Source organism: Phoca vitulina, unplaced genomic scaffold (assembly GCF_004348235.1).
Source record: "Phoca vitulina isolate PV1807 unplaced genomic scaffold, GSC_HSeal_1.0 scaffold12, whole genome shotgun sequence".
In the NCBI taxonomy this organism is placed as follows: domain Eukaryota; kingdom Metazoa; phylum Chordata; class Mammalia; order Carnivora; family Phocidae; genus Phoca; species Phoca vitulina.
In genome coordinates this window covers 24,554,806-24,569,026 of record NW_022589715.1, presented here as the reverse complement: position 1 = coordinate 24,569,026, position 14,221 = coordinate 24,554,806, and the positions used below count along the sequence as shown (strand labels likewise).

The 14,221-nt window shown below is 43.1% G+C and overlaps 1 protein-coding gene across 4 annotated transcripts in view; it reads right to left on the bottom strand.

Annotated features, from left to right (window-relative positions):
• EXOC6B (exocyst complex component 6B) overlaps positions 1-14,221 on the bottom strand; it is a 594,595-nt gene that overhangs the window by 4,374 nt on the left and 576,000 nt on the right. For 2 of the 4 annotated variants that reach the window (XM_032410713.1, XM_032410715.1), the window contains 2 exons: positions 3,220-3,332; positions 2,156-2,167 (listed from right to left, as the gene is read on the bottom strand). In XM_032410713.1, the coding sequence (XP_032266604.1) occupies positions 2,156-2,167; positions 3,220-3,332 (125 nt within the window). The remainder of the gene's footprint in view (positions 1-2,155; positions 2,168-3,219; positions 3,333-14,221) is intronic. The other 2 variants (XM_032410714.1, XM_032410717.1) reach the window with 1 other exon arrangement.

Genomic DNA, 14,221 nt, shown 5'->3' with positions numbered 1-14,221 from the left:
CCATTGTGATAGCATGTGGGAATGTGCTAACCCCCGCACAGAGGCCACAACCTCTGACATCTGACGTCTGACTGTGACCTCTGGTCTCAGTCTCTGCACAGTGGACCTCCAACCCACAGCTAGTTCCGGGGTTAGAGCATTAAGAACACTGCCCAGACCAATTTCTCCTTGGGGTAGGCATAGGTGGTCTTCACCACCATCCCCCAGGAGCTGGGCTGGCTCTCTGGCCCCACAGCTCCCTGGGCTGCATGGAGACAGGTCAGAAGAAGGAGGGGAAGGAACCTGGTAACCCTGGTAATCTACCCCCAGGTATACCCCCCAGGGGCCTTCGGCCAATCCTGGCCCATTTTTTCCTGTGGGGTGGCCCTTGTGCAGAGGGGCAGATGTGAGGCCAATGGGTTAAAAGGCTAGAGATGCCACAAGGGCATTTATATTCACAAGGCCAGGAGATGCTGATGAGCACCAAAGCTGTGTGGTGGGGGCCGACACTGATGCCACAAATGAGCTGTGACTTTTTTTCACAGATCTGAGCTTAAGGGCCTTCAGGCTGGAATTACTCAAGCGAATTCAGAACTCTGAGTATAAGGTACAACTACTCATATGTGCAGGACTGTGCTTGGAGGTGAGGAAGAAGGAGAGGTGACAGAGCCTGGTTGAAAAGAAAGCACATGGGTCCTCAAGGCTATGATGATTACTGTATTTGGTCCCTTACACATGAATTGCACAATAATGTTTGTGGAACTGGCCTGGCTTTAGATTACTTATCCCAGAGAAGGACTCCTTTTCCTTTGCTGAAAATGCTATGAATCTAAACAAAAACAACACAAAACAAGAAAGAAGGAAAGAAGGAAGAAAAAACACTCCCTACACGTAGAGGGTGTTCATTTTAACATCTTATGTGATCATGAATTTCATGACTCCTTGAAGCCACCCAGAGACGGGGAGCCAGAGTTGGCTTTCAGCTCCCATAAGGAAGCTCCCCAATAAGGTAGGAGAAACGGAGGAAGAAGGTAGTTCCCGAACCTCAGAGGCTAGGAGTTCTTGGCCATTAAGGCCCGGAGTTGGGATTACTCAAAAGATAAACTCAAGTGCCCTGACGGCTGATGGCAGCATGCTGGTTTGTGTCTTGGGATGCTCCCAAACCAAAGGGGGTGCCCTCCCCTTGTCCCCTCCCATTCTGTAAGCCTGGGATCCTGCTATACTTTGGCTATGGCCACCTCTCAGTGACACTGGTGCCTCTTCTCTTTCCTGAATGTTCTCAGCAGGTCTTTGGGTCTTTTCATGTCTCACTCTGCCAAGAAGCGCCAGGTTGAAAAGGAGAGATTGTCAAGCTCTGGTGGTAGATCTGGCTGGGGCGAAAGCAGGAAAGGGTCAGCTAAAGGGACTGATTCCTATGAGGCCGGGAAGTAGGGATTTTAGTGATCTGGGTGGCCTTTGCCCCTACTGTGTTTGGGAGGAAGCTTTTAAACCCTTCTGATTGCTGGGGATAAGCACATGGCTTTGTTACTGTTAGGCCTCCAGAATGCTACAGAGAGGCTTATTATTTTAGCCTATTGTTGATACACAGAAAGTGGATGAGGCAATATCTCTTAGATCTAGAGATTCTTAGGAACAGACAAGTAAAGGAATGTTGAGAGAAGGAACTGGAAGGGAATCCCACAGCCCATTTGGACACATAGTGAATACGACATCTAAACACCAACTGAAAGGCCCAACCCTCATTTCAGCTGGGATTAGGCCTTGCCTCTAATAAAAAGTTTCCCCCCGGGAGACGTAGGTCGCAGATCTTAACGCCATGGGCTTCACCACCAGGAGGTGGGGGAGACTGCTGAGGAGCTCCCTTCTGTCAGGGCTGAGTGTCAAGCTTTGCACTAGCAAGAGTATAGAGTGTGCCAGGAAGCTGAGCACCAGTGGGGGAAAAAATCCCTGCCACCACCTCCAGCCCCATAGGAATTGGTATGCCAAGGGTCACTCGAAGGACCAAGGAGAGAGGAGACAGCCAGCCAGTTGGCACCAGGCTAGTTTAGTAGATTAGTATGTCAGGGTGGAGACAACTCACAGGGTAAGAATTTAGTGTAGTCATTAGTGTCAGTGAGGAAACCAGAAGGACTTGCCTCAAAGTGATGGAAAAGGCCCAAGTGAATAATATACTTACTCTCTAGATATCCTAAGGAGAAAGGTCATTGGGAGAGAGAATCAATGGGAAACAAAATGGAAATATCAGTCTGGCTTGGTCTGGAGAAAGTCGCACCCTGGGCTCTTAGTTTCTTGGCTCCAAACACATTCCTCTGCATCCTGCTCTTGCCTACTTCCCATCTCCTCCCCTTCCCCCCTTTCAATTGCATAGTAGGGAGCCTTTCCTACTGCTTAAGGTTCCACTCTGACCTCCTAGACGCTGATCCGTGGTATCCAAGTTCACATATGGCCATATATGTCCTTGCTGTACTGTTTAGATGCAGGGTACTCTTCCAAGAAGCTGGCAGTTAACTAGTGTGATGACAAGAAAAAGCTTCCCTTCTACATGGATCTTGGTCTCTGGCCTGCCAGCTCTCAACTAGGTCAGGAAAAGCCAGAGCTAGGCTGCACAACAGATCCCAGCATCTGGGTGATACACTGGTTAGCCGGGAGACGTTCCGGAGCCGGCTAATCCAATCTCCGTGGTGGCACCTCTGCTGGCCAGTGACTGCCCAAAGCAAGAACGAGACACCTTGTCCAACACAGCTTTCTTGGGACAGTCGGCACAACAAGGCTCAATCTGGCAGGGAGTGGGAGGGGCTGCTGGTGAAGGTTTCTGGAATTCTGGAAACTTGTCAGCTAGAAACCACAGAAGCCATCTTCCATGGGGCTCTTCTGCCCATTGTCCCCAGATGACTGGGGCCAGTCTCACTCTGTTCACCAGGCGGCCTGAAGCCAAACTTAAGGCATCTTCCTTTCTTCTCTTGTCATCTCTAGTTAAAGAGATGTTGCCCCATTCAGCTCCAAGGTAAATGCCAGAGTCCACCTGACCCAAACTTGGCTTAGCTTCTTGGGGCTCAGGAACTAAGACGCTACAAGAAGAACGTCAGCCTGCCCAATCCAATGGTGGAGACTACTCGTAGCACTTACAGCAACTTCAAGAACAGGGCCTCTCTGCTATCTCTGGAAGGTACTGGCAAAGAGAAAATTGTCCCCGACCCTGATCCCCACCTCCCAACAGAGACCACCGGACTGGGTACTCACTTCTCAAGCAGGGTCAGAGCGGTCACTGGGTTCACTCGCAGGTACTTGCAGTTGGGCTGACCATAGTCAGCAAGGTAGGTTGACCAGTCCCACTGGATGAAGAGATCCAAAAGCTATAAGATATTCAAACCCCACCCCAGGGATTAATCAGACAAGACAAACCAGGATCTTAGAAAACCCCTGACATCCTTCCCTGCCAGCTAACGGTAGATTGGATAAATAAAAAATTAAAATGGAGTAAGAGAAAGAATGGCTAAAGACTGGAATGCAACTACGAAAATAAATGAGTAATCAGCAGCAGGCCGAGTCATCTTGGCCACAAGCGCTGTGACGCTGCTGAGACTCCAGGCCGGCATTTAGCTCTCAGGGGCGGGCCTGAGACGGAGGCAAAACACAGGACTGTCATAATAACCGGTCACTTATTAATTTAATAAATACTTATCAAATGCCTTCCATGTGCCAAGCACCATTCCAGGAGCTCAGAATTCAACAATGAACAGATGAAGGTGGCTACAGTCCAGTGGCACATACGGACTGTGTAACCTTCGAGGTTAAAAGGTGAGGGTTCAAGACCCAGTTTCATGACTTGCTGCATTGACTTTGTCCAAGTTACTCAGTTGATACCCTGAGATATACTGAGGAAAAAAAAAAAAAAATATATATATATATATATACACACATATATATATATATTGGTCTCTGGCCCTGGTTACTGGCATAGAGCTCCTGAAACCCTTGTGATTTCCTAAGTGATAAGAATACCAGGAGCATCTCTTGTCCTAATATCAGCCTTTGACCTCTGTCCTTGACACAGACCTCCTCAAACCCGTGTGATTTCCCAGGTGGCAGGAGTGTCTTTTGTTCTAACGAGGCGACCCTGGGTGGGCTCCCGGATAAGGCTGGTCACTGGGAAGATCAAGCCATGATTAGCAACTTGGAATTTTCAGCCCCACCACCCATTCTCTTGAGAAGGCAGAAAAGCTGAAAATAGGCCTCATGATCCATCATGCCCAGGTGGTGAAGTTTCCATAAAATCCCTAAAATACGGGGTTTGGAGAGCTTCTGGGTTGGTGAACACGTGGAGATTTGGAGAGTGGCGTGCTTAGAGCACGGAAGCTCCTTCACACCCTTTCCCCTAGACCTTGCCTCATACATCTCTTCCACCTGGAGGCTCCTGAGTTATGGCCTCTTCCAATAAACCTGTGATCTAGTAAGCAAGATGTTTCCTGAGTTCTGGGAGCTGTTCCAGCAATTTAGCAAACCTGAGGAGGTCAAGGCAATCTCCCATCTACAGCAGTTGGTCAGAAGCCCAGATTGACAACCAGGTGGCTTGTGTCTCAATTGGGGGGAGGGTCTTGTAGAACTGAGCCTTTAACCTGTGGGGTCTGACACTGTCTGCGGGTAAACAGTGTCAGAATTGAGTCAAACTGTAGGACATCCAGCTGGTGTCGCAGGGAACTGCTTGACGAGCGGAACAACGTCCACGCATTTGGTGACCAGAAGTGTCAGAAATGAAATGTTTCAGGAGGGTAGTAAAGGAGACTCGGAGGAGAAACACAGTAGGGAAGAACTGAGTTTTTCCCTACGTAGAACACAAAGAACTGAGTTTTTCCTTTACAGATAGACATATACACATGCCTATAGTATGTAAACAGGACACAGAGACAACACAGAAACATGGAGCTATGGCATGAATGGATCATGTAGAATTACGTGAGGCAATCTGTGTGGCACCTATGTGGACCCTGGCTCAGTAGATGAAAACTAGGGCCACGGTAGGTCAGGACTGAAAAATGGGCTTAGTCCATGGTTGAGGGCCCAGAGCCCGGCACTGGGATCAGGAGTGTTCAAGAGGAATGCCACGGAGTTAGGAGTGCCAAGAACTAGATGGGTCTAAGAAGATAATGAGAGCACTCTGAGGGTAAACTGAGTTCTGAGTCTGGGGGAGATTCTGATTTAGAGAAACTTAAATAAATTTTGTCAAAGGCTTTGGTTCCCAGCTGGATTTAGCCTCAGGTTATCACCCTCACCCTAACAAATATTTAAAAACTGTAACTGAGTAAAACTAAAAAAGAAATCCGGGCATTTCAAAGGTAGGAGTGATGAAAGGGAAACTGTTGGCTCCCCTCTGTAAGCTTCTAGAGGGGGTTAAGTCCCGTACTCACATTGCTGCACAGGAGGACGGCCCCCTAAGCAGTCCTTTTAGCAATGAGATACATGTAAAGGCTTTTGGGACTCAAGATATGTCCCTACTTCTCCCTTTCCAAGAGGTAACTGTTGATGAAGGCATCTCTCTGTGCAGAACAAAGACCAGAGAGGCCTAGAGGCAAATCCAATGCCAGAGGCTGGGCTCTAGGCACACCTTCCTCCCCTATCTGTCTTCACCGTGCAGCTGGGCAAACAGGCACTGTGGGCCTTGCCCTGCTTGGCCAAGCCTCCTCTTCCAATCATTCTTTTAGAATAGTTGTTATAAACCTCCTCAGGCAGGACAGGAATTGGCTGACGTCCCGAGCCTAAAACTGAGAAAAGCCCCTATCCCCTCAGCCAAGAAAGGGGTGTTAAAGATGAGGGGAGACGGGGAGAGAGACGGGCAGACATGTCGGTTGGTCTAGGCTGGCCTGGCCCCAAAGGGCCCTCTCAGGCCTCTTTCAGGTCAGGCCTATTTTAGTTGGCAAGTAAAAGGGCTTCGACCACATCCTTTCACTGCCCCAAGGCCTCACAGAGCTCTGCTTGAGGAGAGAATTTTCCCTGACTTCCCACTCTCTGTGGTGTTTCTGTGCTGTGGTGCCCAAAGACCACGCGAGACTGTCCTCTTTACCTGCTCCTAGGAGTGCGACAGACACTAGGGGTGTCCCTGGTTCTGCAGTCCTCCCACTGCTGTGCTTTACAAACACAATTATGCTTTTCCCTCAAATCCCAGGAAAAAACTATGAAAAAAGATAGCATTCTCTTAATTAAAATTTCTTTTCAGAAAAAGGTGAAAAACCTGGGGGAGCCTGTCATTGTTTGCACACTAGGGAGCGAATACAAAAAAAGTGGATGAATAACAAGTTGAAGTGGAAAATTTGGAAAACCCAATTTCCTGAAAGTTATTTTAGGTATTTTCAGATGTGTACACACACACACACACACACACACACAGACATTTGATGAAACTACCTTCTCTATTAATGAATTCCTAATTTCTGTGATGGAATGAATGGTATCCGTATTTTCTGATTTATTGCAAAGAATTCCATGTCCTTCTGGCTGCTGACACCTGGGCAAATCACCAATGGGGTGTGGAGAGTAGTTCATGATTTAGTTCCACAGTTTTCTATTTTTATCTTTCTGCCCAAGTCTCTCAAGGCCAGTACTGAGCCTAAAAGCTCTGGGATGACAAACTACTTAATTGATCCACTCTGGGCACGAAACCTACACAACTCTATTAAGCTCAACCAGTCCGAGCCTGTCCATCACACTCTGCGTCTGTGTTGCTTTCCACGGTCCTTTCAGGGCCAGTGCCTAAATCTTATGGCCTCCTCTGAGAGAGATGGGCATAGACTAGAGTCTGGAGGAGTACTTAAACCAAGTTGGCTGCACGGGGCACGGTTCCACTGGATTCCACGGAACAGTGTTAGGAGGCCAGGAGACCCAACAGGCCTCTTGATCGACACAGCACTATGATTCTAGACTGACTTGCACTTGGATGGATCCCAGCCTGGATCTCCACATACAATGGCCTTGTTGGAGCTCAGTGATGTCTCTCTCAGCGATGCAAAACGTTCGGTCATCACTAATGATCCCATTCTTTTTAATTGTAAGATTTTTCATTTGGAAATAATTCCAAACTTATCACAAGGTTGCAAGAATAAGCATAGAATAAAGAACATTGTATGCCTTCCTCCCACATCCATCATCAACATTTCACACCATATGCTCCAGCCTTCGTGTGCTCTTTCTCTCTTTACACACATGGGCACACAAGATCTTTCTTTTCTGAGTCCCTTGAGAGTAAACCGCACGTACCATGGCCCTTTATTCCCAAATACTTCAGCATTCCTAAGAATTAGGGATATTCCCTTGCATAACCATAGTAGTTTTCAACTGCAGTAAATTTAATACTGATATAGTCCATATTCTAATTTTAGAAATTGAGCCAATAATGTCCTGTATATAGACTTTGGTTTTGGTTTTGCTCCATTCTATCATATCACTTAGGACGAGGTATTACATTTAGTTGTCTGCTGAGTCTTCTTTAATCTGGACTATTTCCACAGCCTTTCTTATATTGACATTTTTGAAGAATAGAGTCCTCTGCCTCCTTTACCCCACTCAGTTTTGCTTTTTTCTAGTGCTTTCCCATAATAAGATTTAACACCTGCATTTCTGGCCGGAATTCTCCCTCCGTGCTGCTGTATACCCCTCGGGGGATCCTGTCCGGAGGTATACACTGTTCATTTGTCTCTCCTTGGTGGTATTAATTTTGAGCACTCAGTCAAGATGTTGTCTGATTTCTCCCTCTCTAGGTATTATGTTTTCCTTTGCAACCAGTACGCAACAGGGGAGACAGTTTAAGACCACGCAAATATACAGCTTCTGATTAAAATTTCCCCTCGGATTTAGCATCCATTGAAGATCCTTGTCGGCTTCAGCTGCACTATGATGGTTGCAAACAGAAGGCATTCCAACTTCTCCCTTCCTTCCACATTCATCACTCGTCACTCAGCACTTTTCCCCCATTAACTTATGTATTTATTTATGGTATGGGCTCATCGGCTCCCATTTTCTCAATGGCTTATATTCATTACTACACCTAATTATTTTGGTGCTCAAATTGTCCCTGATTTGTCTGGAGCCTGTGTGCTGTGACATGCCCCATATAGTTTCTGAGGAGTGCTTACTTTCTGGCCTAATAAGGTGCTGTAGGTTTGTCTTGCATCTACTGTGCCCCAGCCACTTCTCTGAGGAGCTCTGGTTTCTTTTAGTGGTAATGTTATAGAGACCAGGATTTGGGTGCCAGGCGTGGCCATTGCTCCTGAAGCATCTTCATTCTTTGCTACTGGGGGGCAAACTGTGGGGAGGTAAGCCCTTTCAGCGGACAGAGCTAGGAAATACATGCATGTAAATACACATATACATATGTGTGTGCATACACATATATATTTGCATACATGGGTGTAAGCATGTACACATACATATTTTAGAAATGATGAGTTTACACCAACACCTCCAATTCTAATCATTCTTAGAGTTCTTTCTTGCCTTCCTCTATTCTGTATTTGTACATGCTTTCCTCCACAGTGAGAATCCTGGCTCTCAAGAACATCATCTCAGTTACTAATTTGCTCAAACCTATAATATATCTAAAATAGGTTCAGAACTATTTGCATATACCATTACCAGAAAAAAAAAGCTTATTAAAAAAAAGAGCTCGAGATTTGCTTGCAATTTTCCCAACTTAAGACTGAGCGTACAATCAAATACTGTGTTTCTAAGTCACTTGGGTTAGTTCTTCTTAATTTTCCCTTCAATGTAGTTATGGTATTCATCTAAATGCAACTGGGTTCATTTGCGCCCACTTGCTTTTAGTCTCAGGCTCCTCCCTCTCTTCCTTGTTAATTTAATTTTTTAAATATGTAGGACATTAACATGCTTCTAAAAGTCAACTCAGAGAAGTGTTGTTCCCTCCCTTGTGGTATCTCTTTTACCCCAATTCCTTCCATGCCTCACTGGTAACCAACTCCACTGGTTTTGGATTTGTCTTCCTTATGCTTCTATTTGGGAAGATAGGCAGAGGCACCTATGCTTTCTTATTTCTCTTTCTTTCTTTCACAGAAAGTAGCCCATTGTATATGCACTTTAAGAACTCTTACTTCTTGATGTTTATAAGTAGGTGGTAGATGGAGAAGAAGAAAGGAGGGTCAGAGGTGGAAGACCGAACTAAAGATCACTTCCAGGATCTTTATAATTTGAACATCACCTTGCAATTTTTACCATATCCTCATGCTCTGTGTTCTTATTTACTTAACACTTTTTCTTTGTATCGATTCATGTTTTGATCGTAAGAAACATGTAAAAGAACACTTGACATCACTATCACAAATAGGGAACCCATTCCTACTTGCCATAAATGGAAGATGTCCCAAATACTAGCGCCACCATGAGGCGCTGTCCCCGCCATAAAGACTAAAAGGGACTAGCTTAGGACATGGTGCCTCTGGGTGCTATCTAAACCTGCATTTTGAATACCAGAATGCCTTCTGGACCTCCAGTATTCCATCTACCCTGTTTTGGGTTTTTGGGTTTAGGTTGAGACTTCAGCCAAGAGTTCAGTGATGCCTGTGTGCCTGGAACAGAATTAAGTGATCTGTGTGTACCAAAGAGCACTTACAACAGAAGTTTTAGCCAAGTGTCAGTCTCATTATGAGAGAAGATCAGTGTATGCATGACTTCTGTGTCCTGGGCTGGTCAAGAGGGTCCAGAGCCAAGGGTCTGCTTTGGCTGGTAAGGCCTAGCAAGCCTGGCTGGGCTGGGAAACTTGCTAACACACCCAAAGGGCAGTTCATTTTGCTCACAACCAGGTATCCTCATTAGTGTGTTTCCCTGTAGTTGGCTTTGGTGAGTTCTTACTTCTGCATCAGAACATTGTTAGAATTCCTGATTCTGCATGGGATGACTTCTGATAGGATTTACAGAACCACACTTTGGGCCTGCACTGTGCTCATTCTATTTATATTTAAGAGTTTTTTTTCCCTCTTTAAAAAAAAATTTATTTTTAAGTAATTTCTATACCCAACATGGGGCTCGAATTTATAATCCCAAGATCAACAGTTGCATGCTCTACCGACTGAGCCAGCCAGGTGCCCCTATATTTCTTAAGAGTTGTATAAAAATTATAACCTACTAACATTTAAAAAGTTTAAATGAAGTAACCTCTTTTAATATATACTCATAGGATTTGAAACAGTAATAATAAAACACATTTGTTTGTCTCAGATGTTCTTAATGAAGATGCAAACCCACTGAATTCAGCCAATGTTTTTAAAGCATCCACCATGTGCAAAGAACAGGACTGGGCCTTTCAAGTGCCATTAAAATAAATGGTTTACCCTCATATAGGAGAATAAAAGAAATCAAGAATAACTGTAATCCAAGCCAAATCAGTGAAATGCTATTAAATGACATACTGACTATTCTTCCCTTTTGAACTATCAACTGAACATTTTGCAAAATTTTTACTTATCACAAATTGTGCTGCAAACCACAACACACACACACACACACACACACACACACACACACACTCTCTCTCTCTCTCTATCTACATGTGCTTTAAGTTTAATGCCTTAGAGGTGATGGGAACATCTCAGTGATATTAAATACCAGTTAGATTTCTATCACTGTCATAGAGTTCAATATGGAAATCTGCCTGCATTTTATTAATATCAGTGGAGATTTTTAAAAATTTTTTATTTTGAAATAATTTTAGGCTTATGTAAAAGTTGCAAAAATAGTTTAGACAGTACCTCTGTACCATTCACCCAGCCTCTCCAATGTTCACATACTACATTGCCATAGTATAATGATCAGAACCAAGAAATTAACATTGGCACAAAACTATTATCTAAATATCTAAACTATGATTTTATTCTGCTTTCACTAGATTTTCCACTAATGTCCTTTTTCTGATCCACTCCAGGAGCCTGGATTGAATTTACTCATCATGTCTCCTTCGTCTCTTCCAGTCTGTCACAGTTCCCCATTCTAATCTTTCAAGATAGATACTTATGAATAGTATATCTTTGGTCTTTTATTTTATAGACTGTCCCTCAATTTGGGTCTGCCCAATATTTTCTATGGTTAGACTGAAGCAGCAGCTCTTAGCCAAGGGAGACCTTACTTCCAAAGGGACATCTGGCCATGCTTGGAGACATCTTTGGTTGTAACGAGTCTGGGGGTAGTGGTGGTGGTGGTGATGCTGCTTCTAGTGGGCAGAAGCCAGGGATGTTGTTAAACGTCCTACATTGCTCAGGACAGCCCTCATGACAAAGAATTGCACAATCCAAAATGTCATTAGTGTTGAGGTTATGCATTTTTTTGGCAAAAACACTACAGAAGTGATATTGTACCCTTTTTAGTGCATCAATATCAGGTGTACATGATGGTCACATCTCATTATTGGTGATATCGATCTTGCTTGATCACTTAGTTAAGGTGGTGGCTGATGACTTCCTCCACTGCAAAGTTACTATTTTTACCTTTGTAACTAATACACTTCTGGAGGGAGTTATACTTTGAGGCTATGCAAATATCCTGTTTTCCCTCTAACTTTTGTCCACCAACTTTAATATCCATTGGCAGATCCTGTCTGCAACAATATTTATGGTGTGGCTGACCATTTTTCTCATTCCTTCTGTAGTTAGTAATTGGAATTCTTCTGTGAGGAAAAGTACTGTCCCTTCTCCTCCATGTATTTATTTGTCCAATTATTTATATCAGTATTACCTCATGAATATTTATTTTATTTCCTGGGTTTTAATCTAATACGATCATTATTTATATTTTATTTTTCAAATTATTCCAGTTTCGGTCATTAGGAATTCCTTCAGATTCACTTTCCAGTGTATTTTTGACCAGTCCTACCCTTTTCTGAAGACTTGCTTACTTTCTGGCACTAAGATGTTGCAAGCTCATCTTGTACCTTCCCTGTCCCTGCTCTGCAGTCAGTTATTTTTCTAAGAAGCTCTGGTTCCTTTTACTGGAGAATGGTTTTTAGAAGCCAAGGTCTGGGCAATTAGCATGCTCATTTCTACTGGGGTGTTACTGCTTCTAGGGCATCTCAGTGGACAGAGCTAAGAGATATATGTATGTTTACTAACTTGCATGTAACAAACACATCTATATTTATTTCTGTATCTATTTATGTATCTATATTAAAATCATGAGTTCCTATCTGATATCTCTGATTGCAGTCCCAACACCACGGGGTTCATGCTAGCCTTTCCCTCTTTATTACTTCTTTCTCTGACAGAGAGAAACCTGGCTCTCATTATCTATAATATATTTTACTTATTTGTTCAATCCTAGTATAAAGTATTTTGGAATTGCTGATCCATGCTCCTGTGAGAAACAAATTTACTAACTAGAGTGTAGTATCTATTTTTTTCTTTTTGTCTTTAGGCTTATAATTTCCACTTAAAATACTGGTTTTTAAATTACTTGGGTTAGTTCTTTTCTTCCTTACTCCTTTCAGTGTGGTTATATTATTCTTTCATAATTCAGTTAGACTTATTTTTCACTGCTTGTGTTCCATTTTGGATTCCTCCCACATTCTGGTTGATTTTTATTATTTATTTATTTTGGGGAATGAGTCAGAGCTATATAAAAATTGTACTCAGAAGTATCGCTCCCTCCTGATCCCAACTAACCTGTTCTAGTCTCTCCACTTCTTTCTATATCTTTCCTATCTACCCATTGCACGTAACCAATTTAGTTTCTGGTTTATCCTTCTTTTATTACTTTTGTACAGATGAAAATATACATGTACATTCTCTTATACCCTTTTCTTTCTCACTTGAAGGGTAACATATCATAGACCCTCTTTTGTGCTTTGCTTTTTTCATTTAATGATATGTCCTAGAACTCTCTCCATAATGCTAATTTCTTATTAATGATCATATTCTTGATTTATTCATATAAATGCTATTTTTGTAAACCAGGTAAGTCATTTCTCAAGGAATAGGACAGACATTATGTTTTGGGGCATTTTAACATAAACTGGCGGCACAGGAGAATATTCGATACGCACAGAGTAGGACATACTAATAAATGTTAGGGCTACTTCATCAAAAGCAAACTCATTAATGATGCTTTGACTGCAAACAGAGTCATCTGTCCACGGTATTTAGCAGAAGAGGACAACTAAAGTAGTGTAGTAGTTGATGTGACACTTTATAAACTACATAGGTTAACAAAAAATGTAAATTATATCATTACTGGTTATTATACAAAAAATATGTACAAGTGGGAAAGGATAGGACAAGGAAAGACATTTGAATCATGTTATACTAACCAGCTGCTATAATAGACTGCCTCTTTTTTTTTTCCTCCTATATGACTTTTAATAGGGTTTTGGCAGTTCTAAAGTTGTCTTTACTATATTTCTTAGTTATTTCAGAACACTCCCATGGTTTAATAGGACTCAAATTAAAATTCTTATTTCATGGGGGATGCGGTGGGGAGGACCAAGATCTGGAAAGGAGAGGCAAGTTGCTGAAAATCATGGGATAAATATGTGGTAGAGATGGCTTAATGGCTTACACTCCCCAAGATGCCACAGCTGTTTATTTTTAAAAATCCTCATTGATCCAGGGGCACCTGGGTGGCTCAGTTGGTTGAGCGTCCAACTCTTGATTTTGGCTCAGATCATGATTTCAGGGTCATGAGATCGGTCTCCATGTTGGGTGTGGAGCCTGCTTAAGATTTTCTCTTTTCCCTCCCCCTGCCCCCATGCATGTGTGAGCATATGCGCATGCACACACACTCTCTCTCTCAAAAACAAACAAACAAACAAACAAACAAAAAAACTCATTGATTCAGGCTCTGGGTTGGGTACTTGGCTGAGGCTAGGTCAAACTTCTAAACAGACTTTCTTTTTTGCAGGGGTAGCTGAGAAAGACTAGAAAAATCCAAATGACTCAAAGTGAAAACTAGTCCAAGGCCACAAAGTGAGTTAACTGGACAGAGCACAGATAGCATTATAATAGCAGAACAAATGCCAACTTCCAGAAAAGGTCTTTGGAATGAGATATTAAGATAAAGTAGGGCTCTGTTGATCTTGGTTAGTGCATACCAACATACATGCTTCTCTAGCAGAAAATGTACAAGTAATTCAAATGGATGAGTTATGCATGGGTAAAGGAGTAGAAGGAAATCTTCAAGTAAGAATTATAGATTAATATTTAAGCAAACAATTCTGATGGTGCCCTTGTGCTCGCATAGGCAGAAACGATTGCCCAAA